The 22762-nt window shown below is 45.6% G+C and overlaps 2 protein-coding genes across 3 annotated transcripts in view; one reads left to right on the top strand and one right to left on the bottom strand.

Annotated features, from left to right (window-relative positions):
- LOC307018056 (uncharacterized protein) overlaps positions 1-3495 on the bottom strand; it is a 6371-nt gene extending 2876 nt beyond the window's left edge. For both annotated transcript variants that reach the window (XM_079648114.1, XM_079648115.1), the window contains exons 1-3: positions 3360-3495; positions 2376-2460; positions 318-608 (exon numbers count right to left, since the gene is read on the bottom strand). In XM_079648114.1, coding sequence (XP_079504240.1) covers positions 318-608; positions 2376-2421 — 337 coding nt within the window. In that variant the 5' untranslated portion in view covers positions 2422-2460; positions 3360-3495. The remainder of the gene's footprint in view (positions 1-317; positions 609-2375; positions 2461-3359) is intronic.
- A 13712-nt stretch (positions 3496-17207) lies between these two features.
- Positions 17208-22710, top strand: LOC307018055 (GTPase IMAP family member 7-like). The gene is made up of 4 exons (XM_079648113.1): positions 17208-17476; positions 20546-20581; positions 20783-20887; positions 21270-22710. The coding sequence occupies exons 1-4, from the start codon at positions 17455-17457 to the stop codon at positions 22034-22036; spliced, it is 930 nt and encodes a 309-aa protein (XP_079504239.1). The 5' UTR covers positions 17208-17454; the 3' UTR covers positions 22037-22710.
- Positions 22711-22762: the final 52 nt, after the last annotated feature.

Genomic DNA, 22762 nt, shown 5'->3' with positions numbered 1-22762 from the left:
GGCTAATGATGCTAATGAGGCTAATGAGGCTCAAAGTAAAGAGTTGTAATGTTAAAGTTACGCCTATTATGGAGGTGCGTGGTGCAGTGGGTTGTGCGGGTACAGGTTCAAACCCCTCTGCAGTCAGCATGTCGTTGTGTCCCTGAGACACTTCACCCCAAAGTGCTCCTGTGGGGATTGTCCACAGTACTCAGGCTGTAAGTCGCTTTGGATAAAGCGTCTAACAAGTAACATGTGATGTGATGTTAAAAGTCAAAGTAGTGACTGTAGTCGCCCCAGCCCAGAAGGGGGTGGGGCCTAATGCAGAGGGAAGGTACCTAATTGGCTGTTCTCCACCAGCAGCAGGAAGTCCCTCCTCAGCACCCGCGTCCCGTCCTCCTCGTACACCTGCAGGCTGTAGTTCCCTGAGTCTCCGGGCTGGACCCGGCTGAAGCGCAGTGAGCCGTCGTGGAGCAGCTGGCAGCGGCCGTGAGGGCAGGCCGTCATGTTGTTCTTCAGAGAGACCAGCAGGTCGGAGTGAGTCCAGCGCACGTCCTGCTTCAGCTGCAGCTGGAAGTCAGAGGTCAGCTGCACCGCCCCCCCGCTGCGAGCCATGATGACCTCTGAGGCTGGGGTCAAAGGTCACACTGTGAATAACTCCTGCATCACTGTGGTCTCTCACAACCTTCTCTGCAACACCTAGTTTATTGTATTCTGAGATGTTTATAGTTCTCCTGCTTTACTACACCTTGGTCTGCATTATAGAATCCACTCTATTTCTATTCTTTTCTGTGTTAAGATTTGCATTGCCATAACTACACCACCATATCTAGTTACTGTGCATCAGGGTTCAGGACTCATAATGCTGACTCAGGGTTCAGGACTCATAATGCTGACTCAGGGTTCAGGACTCATAATGCTGACTCAGGTCAGGGTTCAGGACTCATAATGCTGACTCAGGTCAGGGTTCAGGACTCATAATGCTGACTCAGGGTTCAGGACTCATAATGCTGACTCAGGTCAGGGTTCAGGACTCATAATGCTGACTCAGGTCAGGGTTCAGGACTCATAATGCTGACTCAGGTCAGGGTTCAGGACTCATAATGCTGACTCAGGGTTCAGGACTCATAATGCTGACTCAGGGTTCAGGACTCATAATGCTGACTCAGGTCAGGGTTCAGGACTCATAATGCTGACTCAGGGTTCAGGACTCATAATGCTGACTCAGGGTTCAGGACTCATAATGCTGACTCAGGTCAGGGTTCAGGACTCATAATGCTGACTCAGGTCAGGGTTCAGGACTCATAATGCTGACTCAGGGTTCAGGACTCATAATGCTGACTCAGGTCAGGGTTCAGGACTCATAATGCTGACTCAGGTCAGGGTTCAGGACTCATAATGCTGACTCAGGTCAGGGTTCAGGACTCATAATGCTGACTCAGGGTTCAGGACTCATAATGCTGACTCAGGGGTCAGGACTCATAATGCTGACTCAGGTCAGGGTTCAGGACTCATAATGCTGACTCAGGGTTCAGGACTCATAATGCTGACTCAGGTCAGGGTTCAGGACTCATAATGCTGACTCAGGTCAGGGTTCAGGACTCATAATGCTGACTCAGGGTTCAGGACTCATAATAATGACTCAGGGTTCAGGACTCATAATGCTGACTCAGGGTTCAGGACTCATAATGCTGACTCAGGTTTCAGGACTCATAATGCTGACTCAGGGTTCAGGACTCATAATGCTGACTCAGGTCAGGGTTCAGGACTCATAATGCTGACTCAGGGTTCAGGACTCATAATGCTGACTCAGGTCAGGGTTCAGGACTCATAATGCTGACTCAGGGTTCAGGACTCATAATGCTGACTCAGGTCAGGGTTCAGGACTCATAATGCTGACTCATGTCAGGGTTCAGGACTCATAATGCTGACTCAGGGTTCAGGACTCATAGTGCTGACTCAGGTCAGGGTTCAGGACTCATAAAGCTGACTCAGGGTTCAGGACTCATAATGCTGACTCAGGTCAGGGTTCAGGACTCATAATGCTGACTCAGGTCAGGGTTCAGGACTCATAATGCTGACTCAGGTCAGGGTTCAGGACTCATAATGCTGACTCAGGTCAGGGTTCAGGACTCATAATGCTGACTCAGGGTTCAGGACTCATAATGCTGACTCAGGGTTCAGGACTCATAATGCTGACTCAGGTCAGGGTTCAGGACTCATAATGCTGACTCAGGTCAGGGTTCAGGACTCATAATGCTGACTCAGGTCAGGGTTCAGGACTCATAATGCTGACTCAGGTCAGGGTTCAGGACTCATAATGCTGACTCAGGGGTCAGGACTCATAATGCTGACTCAGGTCAGGGTCTAGGAGTCTGGAATAAAACAGAACAAACCGTGGCTCTCCATCATCAGGATCCAGACCCAGAACAGAACTGACATGGCCGTCGTCTGCTAGCTCCGCCCCTCAGCTGTCAGTCACTGCGAGTCGGAAACACACATTTTCAGTGTGTGTGTGTGTGTGTGTGTGTGTGTGTGTGTGTGTGTGTGTGTGTGTGTGTGTGTGTGTGTGTGTGTGTGTGTGTGTGTGTGTGTGTGTGTGTGTGTGTGTGTGTGTGTGTGTGTGTGTGTGTGTGTGTGTGTGTATAATTAGTACAGCAGTCTACTACGATGTTAAAATGTTGTTTTGACAATAACACACTTCCTGCTGCTGGTGGTTCTCACGTCTTAGTCGTCTTTCTGCATAACTTTTAACATCTTTTTGTAAACGTCTTCCATCAGTTTTTGCTTTGATTTGTTGACATGTTGTTTGATTTGTTGACATGTTGTTTGATTTGTTGACATGTTGTTTGATTTGTTGACATGTTGTGTGTTTCGTGTTCATATCGTCAGTCTTTGGTTGTAGTGTGTGTATTTGAGCCTTACGAACAATGAGGAGTAAACTCTGACTGAGATCTGTTCAGCAATCTGACCGTGATGCTAACCCAGACAAACCATGTGTGTGTGTGTGTGTGTGTGTGTGTGTGTGTGTGTGTGTGTGTGTGTGTGTGTGTGCGCGCGCGTGTGTGTGTGTGTGTGTGTGTGTGTGTGTGTGTGTGTGTGTGCGTGCGTGCGTGCGTGCGTGTGTGTGTGCGTGCGTGTGTGTGAGTGTCTGTGTGTGTGTGCGTGTGCGTGTGCGTGTGTGTGTGTGTGTGTGTGTGTGTGTGTGTGTGTGTGTGTGTGTGTGTGCGTGCGTGCGTGTGTGCGTGTGTGTGTGTGTGTGTGTGTGTGTGTGTGTGTGTGTGTGTGTGTGTGTGTGTGTGTGTGCGTGCGTGTGTGTGTGTGCGTGTGTGTGTGTGCGTGCGTGTGTGTGAGTGTCTGTGTGTGTGTGCGTGTCCTACCTGATGAAGGATGATGCTGGAATTAGGATTTATGAATCCTGAAGACGAGACCAAACACAAGGTGTAAAGTAAACGATGGCTGCTCGAACTCTGATAGCAAAGTAGGAAATGAGAACCCTCCCCAGATATACACACACACACACACACACACACACACACACACACACACACACACACACACACACAGACCACACTGAGTTTCAGTCCGTATGAAAGCACATCAGGTGGCTCCTATTCTGGCAGTCGGGCTATGACTCACTAATCTCTCAGGGTCAGAAGCAGAGACCAGGGGAACTGTTCATCAGTTACTCTCCAGTGGTGCCTCTAGTTCATCAGAATACCCAGAGTTCAATCTGCTCCAGGGTTTAGTTTCTCTGACTTGGGACTAACTCTAAACCTCAGATGGCCTTCGGTTCAGCCTAACTTTGGATCTTCTTTGAGGGAAGCTCCGAGCAGATGAGACGGCTTGTTGCTTATGGAGCCACCTGATCTGCTAGTTTCAGGAGATCAGGATTCAAAGCGTGTCTGAAGAACTAAGCGTTCTAATCCAGGACCCGCGTGATGCGTTTAGACGTTCATTAAAAACAGGAAATGAGCACGTTAGAAAAGTCCAAATTCTGAGAAAAAGGTCAATTCTGAGAAATCAGGCAAAGCGCCGGCAGCTTGGACGTCTGAGGGATTCTCCTCCAGCAGCTCATTGCCTCCTGCTGATACACAACATGTAGTATATATGACACAGTACGCTCAAGTAGAAGTACTCAGATCTTGAACTTGAGTAAAAGTAGAAGTACTCAGGTCTTGTACTTGAGTAAAAGTAGAAGTACTCAGATCTTGTTCTTGAGTAAAAGTAGAAGTACCAGAGTGTAGGAATACTCTGTTACAGTAAAAGTCCTGCATTCAAAATGTTCCTCAAATGAAAGTAGAAAAGTATTCTCATCAAAATATAGTGAAAGACAGTAAAAGTAGTCATTGTGCAGATTGGTCCATTTCAGAATAATAGATATGATATGTTTTATAATGATTGATCATGAAAGTGTTCTCAAAGCTGGTAAAGGTGCAGCTAGTTTGAATGACTTTGTATACTGCAGGGTAGCTGGTGGATTTACTCCAGGTGGAACTAAAGTCTGATTCAACACTTGATTAGATTTCACATCATTCATCCACATCTGTGAAGTAACTAAAGGGATTACATACATGTAGTGAGTAGAAGTACACCATGTACCTCTGAACTGTAGAGAGTATAAGTACACCATGTACCTCTGAACTGTAGTTGAAGTACACCATGTACCTCTGAACTGTGGTGGAGTAGAAGTACACCATGTACCTCTGAACTGTAGAGAGTAGAAGTACACCATGTACCTCTGAACTGTAGAGAGTATAAGTACACCATGTACCTCTGAACTGTAGTTGAAGTACACCATGTACCTCTGAACTGTGGTGGAGTAGAAGTACACCATGTACCTCTGAACTGTAGAGAGTAGAAGTACACCATGTACCTCTGAACTGTAGAGGAGTAGAAGTACACCATGTACCTCTGAACTGTAGTGAGTAGAAGTACACCATGTACCTCTGAACTGTAGAGGAGTAGAAGTACACCATGTACCTCTGAACTGTAGAGGAGTAGAAGTACACCATGTACCTCTGAACTGTAGAGGAGTAGAAGTACACCATGTACCTCTGAACTGTAGTGAGTAGAAGTACACCATGTACCTCTGAACTGTAGAGAGTAGAAGTACACCATGTACCTCTGAACTGTAGTGAGTAGAAGTACACCATGTACCTCTGAACTGTAGAGGAGTAGAAGTACACCATGTACCTCTGAACTGTAGTGAGTAGAAGTACACCATGTACCTCTGAACTGTAGTGGAGTAGAAGTACACCATGTACCTCTGAACTGTAGTGAGTAGAAGTACACCATGTACCTCTGAACTGTAGAGGAGTAGAAGTACACCATGTACCTCTGAACTGTAGTGAGTAGAAGTACACCATGTACCGCTGAACTGTAGAGAGTAGAAGTACACCATGTACCTCTGAACTGTAGTGAGTAAAAGTACACCATGTACCTCTGAACTGTAGAGAGTAGAAGTACACCATGTACCGCTGAACTGTAGAGAGTAGAAGTACACCATGTACCTCTGAACTGTAGAGAGTAGAAGTACACCATGTACCTCTGAACTGTAGAGGAGTAGAAGTACACCATGTACCTCTGAACTGTAGAGAGTAGAAGTACACCATGTACCTCTGAACTGTAGTGGAGTAGAAGTACACCCTGTACCTCTGAACTGTAGTGGAGTAGAAGTACACCATGTACCTCTGAACTGTAGAGGAGTAGAAGTACACCCTGTACCTCTGAACTGTAGTGAGTAAAAGTACACCATGTACCTCTGAACTGTAGAGGAGTAGAAGTACACCATGTACCTCTGAACTGTAGTGAGTAAAAGTACACCATGTACCTCTGAACTGTAGAGGAGTAGAAGTACACCATGTACCTCTGAACTGTAGAGAGTAGAAGTACACCATGTACCTCTGAACTGTAGAGGAGTAGAAGTACACCATGTACCTCTGAACTGTAGAGGAGTAGAAGTACACCATGTACCTCTGAACTGTAGTGAGTAAAAGTACACCATGTACCTCTGAACTGTAGAGGAGTAGAAGTACACCATGTACCTCTGAACTGTAGAGAGTAGAAGTACACCATGTACCTCTGAACTGTAGTGGAGTAGAAGTACACCATGTACCTCTGAACTGTAGAGGAGTAGAAGTACACCATGTACCTCTGAACTGTAGTGGAGTAGAAGTACACCATGTACCTCTGAACTGTAGAGGAGTAGAAGTACACCATGTACCTCTGAACTGTAGAGGAGTAGAAGTACACCCTGTACCTCTGAACTGTAGTGAGTAAAAGTACACCATGTACCTCTGAACTGTAGAGGAGTAGAAGTACACCATGTACCTCTGAACTGTAGTGAGTAGAAGTACACCCTGTACCTCTGAACTGTAGTGGAGTAGAAGTACACCCTGTACCTCTGAACTGTAGTGAGTAAAAGTACACCATGTACCTCTGAACTGTAGAGGAGTAGAAGTACACCATGTACCTCTGAACTGTAGTGAGTAGAAGTACACCATGTACCTCTGAACTGTAGAGAGTAGAAGTACACCATGTACCTCTGAACTGTAGTGAGTAGAAGTACACCATGTACCTCTGAACTGTAGTGGAGTAGAAGTACACCATGTACCTCTGAACTGTAGAGGAGTAGAAGTACACCATGTACCTCTGAACTGTAGAGGAGTAGAAGTACACCATGTACCTCTGAACTGTAGTGGAGTAGAAGTACACCATGTACCTCTGAACTGTAGAGGAGTAGAAGTACACCATGTACCTCTGAACTGTAGTGAGTAGAAGTACACCATGTACCTCTGAACTGTAGTGAGTAGAAGTACACCATGTACCTCTGAACTGTAGTGGAGTAGAAGTACACCATGTACCTCTGAACTGTAGAGGAGTAGAAGTACACCATGTACCTCTGAACTGTAGAGGAGTAGAAGTACACCATGTACCTCTGAACTGTAGAGGAGTAGAAGTACACCATGTACCTCTGAACTGTAGTGAGTAAAAGTACACCATGTACCTCTGAACTGTAGAGGAGTAGAAGTACACCATGTACCTCTGAACTGTAGTGAGTAGAAGTACACCATGTACCTCTGAACTGTAGTGAGTAGAAGTACACCATGTACCTCTGAACTGTAGTGGAGTAGAAGTACACCATGTACCTCTGAACTGTAGAGGAGTAGAAGTACACCATGTACCTCTGAACTGTAGAGGAGTAGAAGTACACCATGTACCTCTGAACTGTAGTGGAGTAGAAGTACACCATGTACCTCTGAACTGTAGAGGAGTAGAAGTACACCATGTACCTCTGAACTGTAGTGAGTAGAAGTACACCATGTACCGCTGAACTGTAGAGAGTAGAAGTACACCATGTACCTCTGAACTGTAGTGAGTAAAAGTACACCATGTACCTCTGAACTGTAGAGAGTAGAAGTACACCATGTACCGCTGAACTGTAGAGAGTAGAAGTACACCATGTACCTCTGAACTGTAGTGAGTAAAAGTACACCATGTACCTCTGAACTGTAGAGGAGTAGAAGTACACCATGTACCTCTGAACTGTAGTGAGTAGAAGTACACCATGTACCTCTGAACTGTAGTGAGTAGAAGTACACCATGTACCTCTGAACTGTAGTGCAGTAGAAGTACACCATGTACCTCTGAACTGTAGAGGAGTAGAAGTACACCATGTACCTCTGAACTGTAGAGGAGTAGAAGTACACCATCTACCTCTGAACTGTAGAGAGTAGAAGTACACCATCTACCTCTGAACTGTGGTGGAGTAGAAGTACACCATGTACCTCTGAACTGTAGTGAGTAGAAGTACACCATGTACCTCTAAACTGTAGTGGAGTAGAAGTACACCATGTACCTCTGAACTGTAGAGGAGTAGAAGTACACCATGTACCTCTGAACTGTAGAGAGTAGAAGTACACCATGTACCTCTAAACTGTAGTGGAGTAGAAGTACACCATGTACCTCTGAACTGTAGAGGAGTAGAAGTACACCATGTACCTCTGAACTGTAGTGAGTAGAAGTACACCATGTGCCTCTGAACTGTGGTGGAGTAGAAGTACACCATGTACCTCTGAACTGTAGTGAGTAGAAGTACACCATGCACCTCTGAACTGTAGTGAGTAGAAGTACACCATGTACCTCTGAACTGTAGAGGAGTAGAAGTACACCATGTACCTCTGAACTGTAGAGGAGTAGAAGTACACCATGTACCTCTGAACTGTAGTGAGTAGAAGTACACCATGTACCTCTGAACTGTAGAGGAGTAGAAGTACACCATGTACCTCTGAACTGTAGTGAGTAGAAGTACACCATGTACCTCTGAACTGTAGAGGAGTAGAAGTACACCATGTACCTCTGAACTGTAGTGAGTAGAAGTACACCATGTACCTCTGAACTGTAGTGAGTAGAAGTACACCATGTACCTCTGAACTGTGGTGGAGTAGAAGTACACCATGCACCTCTGAACTGTAGTGAGTAGAAGTACACCTTGTACCTCTGAACTGTAGAGGAGTAGAAGTACACCATGTACCTCTGAACTGTAGAGAGTAGAAGTACACCATGTACCTCTGAACTGTAGAGAGTAGAAGTACACCATGTACCTCTGAACTGTAGTGGAGTAGAAGTACACCATGTACCTCTGAACTGTAGAGGAGTAGAAGTACACCATGTACCTCTGAACTGTAGAGGAGTAGAAGTACACCATGTACCTCTGAACTGTAGAGGAGTAGAAGTACACCATGTACCTCTGAACTGTAGAGGAGTAGAAGTACACCATGTACCTCTGAACTGTGGTGGAGTAGAAGTACACCATGTACCTCTGAACTGTAGTGAGTAGAAGTACACCATGTACCTCTGAACTGTAGTTGAAGTACACCATGTACCTCTGAACTGTGGTGGAGTAGAAGTACACCATGTACCTCTGAACTGTAGTGAGTAGAAGTACACCATGTACCTCTGAACTGTGGTGGAGTAGAAGTACACCATGTACCTCTGAACTGTAGTGAGTAGAAGTACACCATGTACCTCTGAACTGTAGTTGAAGTACACCATGTACCTCTGAACTGTGGTGGAGTAGAAGTACACCATGTACCTCTGAACTGTAGTGCAGTAGAAGTACACAGTATAGCAGAACATGGAAATACTCAAGTACAAGCAGCTCTAAATCTAGTAAATGTACTCAGTTACTTTACCCTCCCTTATCAGTGATACTCCTTCTCTTTGTTTAGTTGGTGATCAGCGCCCCCTGCTGTGCGGAGTGGTGAACAGACACCATGGTAATAAATACTCTCCATCAATCCAGTACTTCTAATACTCAAATACAGCTAAATGAAGCTCCTGATATGTTCTGGAGATATACCCCCCCCCCCCCCCCCCCCCGCCCCCTCTTTCACAACAAATACGAATTAATAACCAACATAAAACTCAAAACATCTTTAATGAGGATGATTATGAAAAAAGAATGCTTGTTAGAAATTGCATGTGTGTAACCCTCCTGTCCACAAGAGGCACTGTGTAGGGAAGCAGGTAGAACTTCCTCACAGGCTATAAACAGAGGCCTGGATGAGGACTTCCTCCTCTTGGTCCTCAAACACCCACACCAGGGTTAAGTGTTTGGTGGCTGTTCGCCATGTGTCTTTTGATTTACCAATGTAAGTCGAATCCTCTTTGTAATTGTGATGTTTGCACTTGAGTAACCTCAATGGTATTGAACACATTTGTTGTTCAATGAAGTAATGAATATAATTTTGTTCTAATTTGATTGAAGTATTATTTTAATGTGCAAATGCTGTAATCAGTTTGTTTCACCTTTCTCCTAGAACCATTGGCAACAGCTACCATCCCACCAACATACCCTGATAAATAGAACAAAGAAGTTTAAGCTCCTGTCTCCCGGTGGTTTGTGGCTCCAGTTTGAACATTCATCTCCAACAATGCTGGTGTATACGAGTTTGGCCTAAATCTTCTGTCAGAAAGATTGCAGCAATCCGGGGGGTGTCGATATCCAAACTTGAATTGTTCACAGGAGTTATGGTGTTACAGGATGTTCGTTTGTTATGTCGTGGTTATCTAGGAAATATAAATAGAGTAGATCAAATGAGTGAATGACAATATTAATCCTAATAGTTACATTACGATTTCCTGCTAGGAACAGTGCGTACACATAAATGCTGGAACAGTCAGCTGCATGGTAAACAATACCAGAAATGCCAGCAAGAGGGCTCACTTGAGTGCAAGTGTTTTAACACGTGATAATGGCGGCTGACAGAGCCATAAAGTTATACACAGTTCACTGCAATCGCACGAGACTGGACATTATATGACAATCGTACATACCAAATATAATTATATCAACAGCCACAGCGGACAGAAAGTGAAACTACTGAACATTTAACAGGCAGTTCCACTTACGGCAAACAAGTGCTGTAAACAATATATATTACGCTGATTATTGTCTGTAAACTGTTATCTACATACGAAATGCAAACGTATAGATACAAACAGGTGCTTATGCCACAGTAACAACACTTACAGTTTCATACACGCACAACGCTATATCCAGTCTCTGATTGTTATGTTATTATGAGAGTGCTCTCATACTTCAAATTGTATATATTTATATAAATATATTTGTCTGTGTGTGTCCTCATCTGTAGACTGTCATTGTCTCATTACACCGCACTGTGAATGAATCAAAGTAAATATCTAAGTGGTCATGAACACATCTGTCCATCAGACAGAGGGCTGCTGTGCCTCCTGTCATCACTAATGGACGTCTCTTTAAAATAGAGAGGAGAGAGGAGGGTCTCCGGAGGAGCTCTAACTGAGGAGAGAGGAGAGAGGAGAGAGGAGGCTCTCTGGAGGAGCTCTAACCGAGGAGAGAGGAGAGAGGAGAGAGGAGGCTCTCTGGAGGAGCTCTAACCGAGGAGAGAGGAGAGAGGAGGCTCTCTGAAGGAGCTCTAACCGAGGAGAGAGGAGAAAGGAGAGAGGAGAGAGGAGGCTCTCTGGAGAAGCTCTAACCGAGGAGAGAGGAGAGAGGAGAGAGGAGGCTCTCTGGAGGAGCTCTAACCGAGGAGAGGAGAGGAGAGAGGAGAGAGGAGAGAGGAGGCTCTCTGGAGGAGCTCTAACCGAGGAGACACTGATGGGTCCTCCACGGCTCCTTCCTGGATGCATTTCCGGGAACAGAGATGTTTCAAAGAGTCGTGACGCACGGCCGGACTGATCTCAGCCAATCACAGCTCTGCATGCATCCCCTGGATATTATTTTAGAAACTGCTTTCATCACGACGCGATGTTTCCAGAGAGAACAGCTGAGAGGTCCGTGCAGAAAGCAGAGCAGTGTGTATAATATATATCACTCAGTGTAACAGACCTACTCTCTGTCTCTGCTTTAGTTTAGTAGATATCTACAAACAAAGAGTCCAGATGTTTCTAAAACCAGTTAGTGCTTCACAAAATGATTTAGGAGCTGTGTGTGTGTGTGTGTGTGTGTGTGTGTGTGTGTGTGTGTGTGTGTGTGTGTGTGTGTGTGTGTGTGTGTGTGTGTGTGTGTGTGTGTGTGTGTGTGTGTGTGTGTGTGTGTGTGTGTGTGTGTGTGTGTGTGTGTGTGTGTGTGTGTGTGTGTGTGTGTGTGTGTGTGTGGAGACACCTAAATCTGTTTACACAGTCATGTATGGGGACTCGCTTCCCTTATGGGGACAAGTTGGAGGTCCCCATGAGGGGAATAATTAATTTTAGGGTGAAGACTTGGTTAGTATTAGGGTAAGGGTTCGGCATGTGTTGGTTATGGTTAAGGTTAGGATAAGTCTCCAGGAAATGCATGTAAGTCAATGTAATGTCCCCTGTGTGTCTGTGGGGTAGCCTACAGTGCATAGATGGAGCGGACAGACAGGTCTCAGTTGGTTTGGTGTCCTCTGCTTACTTTTAATACTTGTAAATAAAACTTTGGGCCCGTAATTTATTTTCCTCATTGTAGCGACCAGAGAGGGGAGAGAGGGGGGGGGGGGGATATATCCAGTCTCTGATAGTGTTACGTTATTATGAGAGTGCTCTGTTTGATTCTGAAATTGTATATATTTATATATATATATATATATATATATGTGTGTGTGTCCTCATCTGTAGCCTGTTATTGTCTCATTGTACCGCACTCTCAATGAATCAAAGTAAATATATAAGTGGTCATGAACACATCTGTCCATCAGACAGAGGCCGTTTCTCAATCTGGAGGAAACTGGCTTCCAAGCCAATATTTCAAGGATGCTACGTCATCGAGTGCCGCCGAAGGACTGTTCCAATCTCCAGCTTACTTGGAATTCCACCGAGGCCGCGTCCTTGGTTTGGGGATAATTTCGAGGCTGCACATGGGTAAACTTCGCGTCCTTAAAATCCCCACAATGCTTTGCGCACGGACCAATTTCCAAAACCCTTGCGGAGAATGGCTGAGCCGACACAGCACACATTGAAATGTAAGTTTGTTGTGGCGTAGAACATGTGTTGGTAAATATGTTGCTTTGTTGCTTTTGTTATCACCAAAATGTGTTCCGTGAAAGTAAAGTTCATAATTAGATAGACATCGTGAGGGATTTATTTTCGGTACAGTTTATGTTGAAACCATTAGAGAGAGTGGCACACTTGTTAGCCTGTTCCATTCTTCTTTGGTTTCCGAAGCCGTGGCTTGGAAGTATACTTGCTTCGTTTCTGAAGGAAGTGACTTGGAAGTATGCGACTACCAAGCCAGTATCCTCGAGATTGAGAAACGGACAGAGGGCTGCTGTGCCTCCTGTCATCATTAATGGACGTCTCTTTAAAATGACCGCTCAGAGGAGAGGAGTTCTCATTTCTCTAACCGCCTGCTGCTTCCCCTCCTCTCTCCTCGGTTCCCCTCCTCGGCTCCTCCGCTCGCATCTCCTGTGGGCGGGACTAAGGATCGAGGAGAGGAGTCGAGGTGGGGAAATTAGAGTATTGAGAAGCCTCTATAGCAGGGGTGGGCAATTATTTTTTCCATGGGGCCACATGAGAAACAAAACATATTGTGGAGGGCCGGGCCAAAAGGCTGAACTCAATTCTGCATAATATTAATTGTATTTCTTTATAAAAAGCAGTAAATAGCATTGTTTTGACAAGCTGGTAAGAGTATATGTTACAGTTGAGCAATGAAAAAGTGAGGTTGCCTTACAAAAAATGTAATTTATTCAATCAAATTTCCCAAAACAATGGTAAACAAAATGTGAACGTTTTTCACCATTTCTGACTCATATTAGTGAACATTTTCAGTCGCATTCACTACAAAACACATTTTGAGTTTCATATACTGTTGGAAAGTTGTGTAAAGGTTCTTAGCATTCTTAAGACATCACAACATTGTCTTTGTGCTCCAAACATTCAGCAAGATACATCATATTGAACTGTCACTGAACATCACTGAACTGTGATTTTGAGAAAAGGCTTCCAAAGAAAGTGTCCCAGTTCACTGCTAGTTGGTTCCTTTACATGCCTACATTTGTAGTCTAACCACCTCATTTGGTGTTTTTAAGTTCTTTTTTCTTGTTCAGTGAGAGAAATCTAGTCTCTGCTGGGCTTTAACGAGTGCATCAAAGTCAGGTTGAATGTCTGAGGTGGAGATGCGAAGCACAGCTGACAGATGATCATCAGTGAGAGAGGATCTATACCTGGATTTCATAAACTTCATCTTTGAAAATGTTTGTTCACATATGTAGGTAGAGCCAAAGAGAACCAACATCTTCTGAGCATGTCTCCTCATGTTTGGAAAGTTCTCCTCCTCGAGAGAAGAGTAGAAATCCAGCAGAGATCCTGACTTAAAGCGCTCGGCCAGTACTGCATCAGACTGCAGGTCAATGAGTTCCAGCTGAACATCACTGGGTGCATTATCCATACTGCAGGTGAAGGGAGAGGAAATCACGAGCATTTCATCCTCGATTGTTCGGAGATCTTCAAATCGCCTTGAAAACTCACCATGCAATGCTCCTAACATGGATGAGTACCTGCGGAGGTGATCAGCTGATGGTGTGACTTCTTTCAGGGTTTGCATGTGAGTGAGAGTGTTGCTCTCCAGTTGGCTTGAAAGAAACTGCATCTTTCTCATGAAAGCCTTCACCAGGCTGTGCATTTCATGAACAAAAAGGCCCTTGCCTTGCAGTTTGGTGTTCAGTTTATTCATCAGTGCAGTCACATCAACAGCAAATGCAAAATCTGCCATCCAGTCCTCGTCTGAGAGCTCTGGGATGTCTTTGCCTTTCTTCTCACAAAACTCTTGAATCTGTGCTTTCAGGTCCCAAACTCTTTTTAGCACTTTGCCCAGGCTGAGCCATCTGACAGCTGTGTGGTAGCCGATGTCACTATGCTCAGTCTCATGCTCCTCCAAAAGTGCAACAAACTGTCTGTGATTCAATGCCCGTGCCCTGATGAACTTTACTATTTTAGTAACAACATCAATAACATGGTGAATTTTTAGCACTGACTTGCACAACACATGTTGGTGTATAATACAATGCAAAAATACCCATTTCTGATCTGCGTCGATTTCAGTCACTTTATCTTGCATACGTTTCAAAAGTCCAACATTTTTACCTGTAAGATTTGGACAACCGTTCTGTTGTGACACCTGCCAGTCTGTCCCATTTCAGTCCCAGCGTGTCCATGCACGCATTTACCTCCGTGAACAGATCGCTCCCTGTCGTCGTCCCTTTCATCGGCCGCATTGCTGCCAGCTCCTCCGTAATCTTGAAGTCCGGCGTTATCCCACGGACAAATACGAGTAACTGCGCTGTGTCGCGGACATCACAGCTCTCGTCCAAAGCCAAGGAGATAAAGTCAAAACTTGCCACTTCATGTTGCAGCTGAAGCTCCAGATTCCCCGCAATGTCCTCGATCCTTCTCGTCACGGTTCGCCTGGACAGCGGGACTTGCTCAAAGGCTTCTTTTTTTTCAGGGCATATTAGTGCTGCAGAGTCCACTAAGCACTCTTTGACAAACTCCCCCTCTGAGAATGGCTTACTGTGTTTAGCTATTTTGTGGGATATCACGAAGCTGGTCTTGGTTGCTGCATCCTTGGATGTGTGAAGCTTGGTAAAAAAGCCTTGCTGCTTTTGCAGCTTAGCTAGCAAAGCGTTCGATGTGCGCGCCCTTTCAGCATCAGTCAAGTTTTTGTATTTCTCCGCGTGTTTCGTCTCGTAATGCCGACTCAAATTGTAGTCCTTGAACACGGCGATCTGCTCCCCGCAAACTAAACACACGGCTTTACCTCCGACTTCAGTAAATAAATACTTAGCAGTCCAATTTTTGTTGAAAACCCTACATTCGGCATCTACCTTTCTTTTTTTAGCATCAGCTGACATTTTTGAGCGCTAAAGTCGTCTTGTGACAATTATCCAATAACGCGCACGTCTTGATTTGACGTATTGCGTCATTATGTACGTGAATAAAAAACAACTTCAAAATAAAAGCATTGCAGCTTTAGTCCATGCATGAGGTAAAATTAGAAAATATGTTTATTTTGTAATTTCCAATTAACCTTACACGGGCCGGTCAGAGTCAACCAAAGGGCCGTATGTGGCCCGGGGGCCGTACAGTGCCCAGGTCTGCTCTATAGTGTAAGCATTGGGGTGAGAGTTCATGTGTTTTGAGCATGCGCAGTCTGGCTGAAGGTGTGGAAAGAGAGAGTGGAAAGTAATAAATGGAGGTGCTGTTTGTGACGCTCCACAAGCACAAAGTTCCTCAGTATTTGTGATACAGAATTACCTTTGAAGCCCTAACACCTCGGACGCTACAATAGTTCACTTTTCATTCAGGAAGTATGACGCGCTGCGCTATGGGCTCAGAACAGTCTCCTAATACACACATGCACACAGAAGGATCCACACTTGTGTTTTTCAATGCACACACAAATGTGTTCCTTTTCATATGTAAATAAACTCCAAATACAGAAAAAGGTTTTAAATGTGTATTTTTGATCCTCACATATTTGTTTTCCGTTTAAATCCTCTGAACCTGCAAACACAAACCGCTCTCTGTGCACGGATCGCTGTGCATTCGTGTGTGGGTTTTTTGAGACTCCCCTGACAGTCAGCCGATTCGTACTTGTAATTTCTCTCATCTATAGCCAATCAGATGTCTCCTCAATTCTAAGCCAATCACATGAGCGCGCCCCCACGAGGGTATGATTTCTTGCGTTCATGACACTTCATATACGCATTTTGCGCAGTCCGGTCAGCTCGCTAAACAGAGGGCGGGGCTTCAGGTGATCATGCAGAGCTGCGTGTCTCCGTCAGACTCAGCAGTTGATCTAATTTCTCTCTCGCGTCCGGTTATACTTCACTCTCGTTTATGTCCATATCGATCAGATCCAGCTCTCCTGATCGGCCTTTATAGAGAGCACAGATCCAACTATTAAGAGTGAATATCAGCCGATAATGACCGGCGGGGCTCCCCCCGTTGACAGTTCACTGTCGAGCACTGGCTTCGTAGAGCACTGATCGATTAGGCTAAGCTAACCTGGAGCTGCTCCCTCCACACTCACAACAACTTCATACAGACATAAGCAAAGCAGCTGGATTCGCCATACAGGAAACACACATTTAAAACGGTTTTTCCTGCCGTTTCTGTGAACACACAAGCATTCATCAATGGTTCGGAAAGTGGCGCTGTACCTTAATAATATAAAGGCTTGTATTTGCGTGCATTTCCTGTTCGGAAAGTGGCAATGTACTGAGAGTGGAGGTGTCCTGAGATTAGCGCCAGGAGGCAGGCTCCATGGACCTATCAGCTCCGGACTGCGCAAAATGCACACATGAAGCGCTACGTCATGAACGCAAGAAATCTACCCTCGTGGAGGCTCGCTCATGTGATTGGCTTAGAATTGAGGAGACATCTGATTGGCTATAGATAGAAAAAATTACAAGCACGAAGCGGGTGAGCGTCAGGGGAGTCTCAAAAAACCAACACACGAATGCACAGCGATCCGTGCACAGAAAGCGGTTTGTGTTTGCAGGTTCAGAGTGTTTGGATATTATTTAGCCTACATGTATATGAAAGGGAACACATTTGTGTGTGCATTGAAAAACACAAGTGTGAATCCTTTTGCGCGCATGTGTGTATTATGAGACTGTTCTGAGCCCATACTGCGCTGTCAGTGCGCTTCCCCATGTTTGTGATTGGTCAAATGTTGCTAGCCCCGCCCCTTTCATGTGAACGCGCACTCAGCCGGACAGAGAAACCCTGGCTTGAGACCGAGTTGATAACCAGCTTCGTAGGACCGCTTAGCGAGAGCTCTTTGTTGGGGTTCAGGTAACTCAGAGAGATCAGGGTCTGTCTCACCGGCTTCAGAGAGCAGAGCACTGGTTTCTAACTGTTAGTTGTTTCTCAGGCTCTGCCCCGGTGAGTTTTATTGTGTAGACCGGATGTAGTTGTGCAGAGTTTCCTCTTGACAGAAAGGAGTTATCGGGTGGAGGAATGGCAGAAACCAGTAAACCCAGTAAGTTTCATTTACTCTGATTATTGCACTCTGGGATTCTTTAAACCCACTTTGATCTCGAGTATCTTTTCTTCCTCAGAGGTTTCAGAGTTTAAAGACGGGATTTATTCTGTTTTTCATGATTTATTCTTTACTTTCACTTTAGACCAAATGACGCAGATACATTTATTCAGCCTCATGTATTAACCTTATGTATTTATAGACTCTAAGCAAAGATTATAAAGTATTATACGGATATATATATATATATATATAAGGTCTTTTTCTATTAGCTTTCCAAACAGCACCACATGGAAAACATTTTGAAACAAGATAAATATGAAAGGTGATACTTTTAAATAATATTGTTGAAATCATTTAACGATGATATATATTATATTAGAAAATCCACTTGGACAGGAATTATAGGTGCAACGAAACTGTGGTGTAAAGTAACTAAGTACTTGTTGTTCATTCTGAGTACTGACCAAATCTCTCCATGATTATTCGTCTGAATCTGTCGTCTTACTCCTGGCTGTTTTCTTCTGTGTGTTTCCTGCACTGAACTCTGCATCGCCTCGTTGTAGTGAGACCTCCACTCCTCACAGTTTGAACAGAAAGATGACCTTTCATGAGGGATCTGTGATGCTCTGTGCAGGCGGTGGCTCCCACTGTAGCACAGACACACATATCATTAAATGATCATGTAACACACATTAGCCCTGCTATAAGACTCTGAGGCGCGTGGCCCCCTCCTCAAATCAGATGGTTGCTGTTGGGGTTTGTTACGGGTGTTTCTCCAGGAACCAGAGGAACTGGGGGGGTCGGGTCTAACAGATTCCTGTTGACGCGTTCACTCTGAAAGAATACAATCACCCTGCGTCTCAACAACAACACAAATAATATTAAAGTATCACACATAAGGCCTGATTCCCAGGAGCACTGTGTACATGTAATAATCATAATGTAACCCCCCTATAGTCACAGTGTCAAGGGGGTCTTTGTCCAGCCAGGGTCACTGAGGACAGACTGAACGATTAAGGAGCTGCTGAAGAGTCCTCGAGTCCTTCTCCAGAGACTCAGGAAGGTTCTCCTGAGTCTCTGAGTGACAGCAGAGCTCCTTCTCCACAGACTCAGGAAGGTTCTCCTGAGTCTCTGAGTGACAGCAGAGCTCCTTCTCCACAGACTCAGGAAGGTTCTCCTGAGTCTCTGAGTGACAGCAGAGCTCCTTCTCCACAGACTCAGGAAGGTTCTCCTGAGTCTCTGAGTGACAGCAGAGCTCCTTCTCCAGAGACTCAGGAAGGTTCTCCTGAGTCTCTGAGTGACAGCAGAGCTCCTTCTCCACAGACTCAGGAAGGTTCTCCTGAACCTCTGAGTGACAGCAGAGCTCCTTCTCCACAGACTCAGGAAGGTTCTCCTGAACCTCTGAGTGACAGCAGAGCTCCTTCTCCACAGACTCAGGAAGGTTCTCCTGAGTCTCTGAGTGACAGCAGAGCTCCTTCTCCAGAGACTCAGGAAGGTTCTCCTGAACCTCTGAGTGACAGCAGAGCTCCTTCTCCACAGACTCAGGAAGGTTCTCCTGAGTCTCTGAGTGACAGCAGAGCTCCTTCTCCACAGACTCAGGAAGGTTCTCCTGAGTCTCTGAGTGACAGCAGAGCTCCTTCTCCAGAGACTCAGGAAGGTTCTCCTGAGTCTCTGAGTGACAGCAGAGCTCCTTCTCCACAGACTCAGGAAGGTTCTCCTGAACCTCTGAGTGACAGCAGAGCTCCTTCTCCAGAGACTCAGGAAGGTTCTCCTGAGTCTCTGAGTGACAGCAGAGCTCCTTCTCCACAGACTCAGGAAGGTTCTCCTGAGTCTCTGAGTGACAGCAGAGCTCCTTCTCCAGAGACTCAGGAAGGTTCTCCTGAGTCTCTGAGTGACAGCAGAGCTCCTTCTCCAGAGACTCAGGAAGGTTCTCCTGAACCTCTGAGTGACAGCAGAGCTCCTTCTCCACAGACTCAGGAAGGTTCTCCTGAGTCTCTGAGTGACAGCAGAGCTCCTTCTCCAGAGACTCAGGAAGGTTCTCCTGAGTCTCTGAGTGACAGCAGAGCTCCTTCTCCAGAGACTCAGGAAGGTTCTCCTGAGTCTCTGAGTGACAGCAGAGCTCCTTCTCCAGAGACTCAGGAAGGTTCTCCTGAACCTCTGAGTGACAGCAGAGCTCCTTCTCCACAGAGTTAATCATTATCTCTACATTCAGCCTTATCAGCGTGTTACTGATATCAAACTGTGTGCTGCACACGTTGTGACCTTTGGTCCAGGGCTTTCAAAGGGTTGAAAATGGATTAGGAAATGAGTAAAGTTTAAAAGACCTTAGCACTAGATAATAACGTGTTTTAATAAATAAGTTTGATAGACATTTTAAAGAGGAAGACACGTTTAATAAACAACTTTTAAAAGCAGAGTTTAAAACTGAGGCTGACTTGACTTTTATTTTTTATTTTTTAATGAGCACGTGTAAAAGTGTATAACTATATTTATAAAACGGACAAGTCAAAACAAGCAATCTGATTGGTTCTTAGCCGTGATATACTGAGCGTATACCACGGGTAGAATTGTACGTTACTTTTCACAACAAGTCAGTATCCCTCCGCGTCTGAGAAAAACAGTATACCGATGGCCTGAACAGCAAACTGCAGTTTGCTTTTCATACTGGAACAAGAAAGCAGCGGAGAAGTAACGGGGCAGAAACCCTCCTTTTTACGCAGCGGTCCAGACTATTTTATTTTGATCATCATTATTTACGAATAAAAACTATTTCAATTAGAGTGTGTATTTTTCTTTCATATTGCCACACTTGGTAACCGTTTTATAAAAGCAATAGCTCACTTCAGGCCGTGGTATATGCTCATTATATCACAGCTAAGGGGGTTGTCGACCCTCCGCTTCTCGTCGGGCCGAACCACGCCCCTTAGCTGTGATATAATGAGCATATACCACGGCCTGTCGTGAGCTATTGCTTAAATATATATATATATATATATAAATGATGAGTCCTCTTGAATGGGAGGTTTCCTGATTACTAATAATACATGTGTCTCTGTCTCTGAACAGGAGAGAAGAGGAGGAACAGCAAGGACTATCCTCCAGGTGTGAAACACTTTCAACACATTGAAACATCTGCAGTCCATGTTCCAGATGCTGCCTCATGTTGGGCAGCCTGCTCCCTTTAACACAAAGCAGGCCACTCTTTACTCCAGAGGGAAACACACCTTTGAGCCAAAAGAGTTAGTGATTTCTGATAGAAGTGATCATCTCCTAACGTGTCATGAATGTGTTTCCCTGTCCCAGTCTTCAGGCTGGTTCTTCTTGGGAAGACTGGAGCCGGGAAGAGTTCCAGTGGAAACACGTTGCTGGGAAGAGACGCCTTCAGCGCCGCCGTCCATCAGTCCTCAGGTGTGTGTGTGTGTGTGTGTGTGTGTGTGTGTGTGTGTGTGTGTGTGTGTGTGTGTGTGTGTGTGTGTGTGTGTGTGTGTGTGTGTGTGTGTGTGTGTGTGTGTGTGTGTGTGTGTGTGTGTGTGTGTGTGTGTGTGTGTGTGTGTGTGTGTGTGTGTGTGTGTGTGTGTGTGTGTGTGTGTGTGTGTGTGTGTGTGTGTGTGTGTGTGTGTGTGTGTGTGTGTGTGTGTGTGTGTGTGGGAGAGAGGGTGTGTGTGGGAGAGAGGGTGTGTGTGTGTGTGTGTGAGGGGGAGAGAGGGTGTGTGTGTGTGTGTGTGTGTGTGTGTGTTAAATATTGTGTGTGTGTGTGTGTGTGTAACATATTGTGTGTTTCCTCCCCCAGTCACCAAGGAGTGCTGTAAGCAGACGGGGGAGGTCTCTGGGAGGCAGGTGGAGGTGGTGGACACCCCCGGGCTCTTCGACACCTCGTTACCGGAGCACAGCGTGAAGAGAGAGATCTCAAAGTGCATCAACATGTCGGCGCCGGGGCCCCACGCCTTCCTGCTGGTCATCAGGGTGGGGCCCTTCACCGGGGAGGAGCGAGACGCCGTGCTTCAGCTGGAGCAGATCTTCGGGGCGGACGCCTGGAAACACACCATCGTCCTCTTCACCCACGGAGACGCCGCGGGGCCTCAGCTGCTGCAGGAGGCGGACCCCGAGCTGAGGGCCGTCCTGAAGAAGGCGGGGAACCGGTTCCACGTCTTCAACAACGCCAGGGCCAACGACCGCGGACAGGTGCTGGATCTGCTGGAGAAGGTGGAGCAGATGCTGGAGGCTAACGGAGGACAGTTCTACTCCAACGTCCGCTACGAGGAGGTGGTGGAGATGCTGGACCGCAGAGAGGCGGAGCTTAGGGAGCACTATGACAGGAAGCTGAGGGAGGAGATCCGAGGGGTGGAGAGGAAGTACGAGCTGAAGCTGAGGGAGGAGACGCATCAGCATCTGCAGGTGGAGCAGCGTCTGCAGGCCGAGCTGCAGGAGGTGAAGCGGTACTACCGGGTCCTAGAGAGCGGGGTCCGGCTGGTGGTGGAGCAGACGGTGCCCTCCGACTCCTTCCAGGAAGTGCTCTCCCAGTTCAACGAGAAGCTGAAGCTCAATGTTCAGTCCTGAAAGCCTTTTTCTAGAAGTCATGTGAGAGAACAGATTTGTAAATGTAAATGTTAAATCACTCAAATGCAGAATGTCTTCTGCTCTGTCTTCTTCTCAGCCGTGTGTTCTTTGCTAAGAGTAACTAAGCTGCAACACGTAGAGTTACAGGTGTTACGTTTTATTAGTTGCATTTTGTACACAGATGTTTAGGTCTTAACTTCTGTGAGGAAATATGGAGATTTTGGGTCTTTGCATTTGAAGTCACGAAAAGAAATATCAACATCCGGAGCGTCTCTATTCCTTCCTTAGTTCCTTAAATTCTGCAATTTGATTCTCCAAATTCTGGAACTAGAAAAAGGGCGATTGCTTAGGGTTATCAGGAGCAGCAGATTATGACCTTTAGCACCTGCATCAAGGGGGGGGGGGGGGTGATTCTCAGAAAGCAAACGTCAGAGCCTAACGTCATACATTTACCAATACACTGTGGCTATTTCTTCAGATTAAAGAGATACACTATGCAGATTTCTGAGCATGCTCTCTGTGAAAAGCTGCAGAAATATTAAAAACAGAAGTGGGGCAGGGCACTGCTTCTTTACAGTTATATTGTTTGTATTCTCATTGTGTTTTCTAGCCATGTTTCTAACCTTGAAAGGTTTCAAATAATAAAATGATATAAAAGGTTTGTCCTTCAGTAACATCGAGTCGCACTTTAAATGATCTGTGAAAACAAACAGCAGTAAATGTATT

The sequence above is a fragment of the Notothenia rossii genome (assembly GCF_949606895.1).
Source record: "Notothenia rossii genome assembly, chromosome: 9".
Taxonomy (NCBI): domain Eukaryota; kingdom Metazoa; phylum Chordata; class Actinopteri; order Perciformes; family Nototheniidae; genus Notothenia; species Notothenia rossii.
The sequence above is the reverse complement of the archived record's forward strand: the minus strand, read 5'-3'. Positions and strand labels throughout refer to the sequence as shown.

Bases quoted from the DNA above. Each gene is read 5' to 3' on its own strand.
- LOC307018055 (XM_079648113.1), top strand. From the start codon at position 17,455: ATGGCAGAAACCAGTAAACCCA. The intron at 17,477-20,545 runs GTAAGTTTCATT...GTCTCTGAACAG, and splicing joins GGCAGAAACCAGTAAACCCA to GAGAGAAGAGGAGGAACAGC. The intron at 20,582-20,782 runs GTGTGAAACACT...TCCCTGTCCCAG, and splicing joins CAGCAAGGACTATCCTCCAG to TCTTCAGGCTGGTTCTTCTT.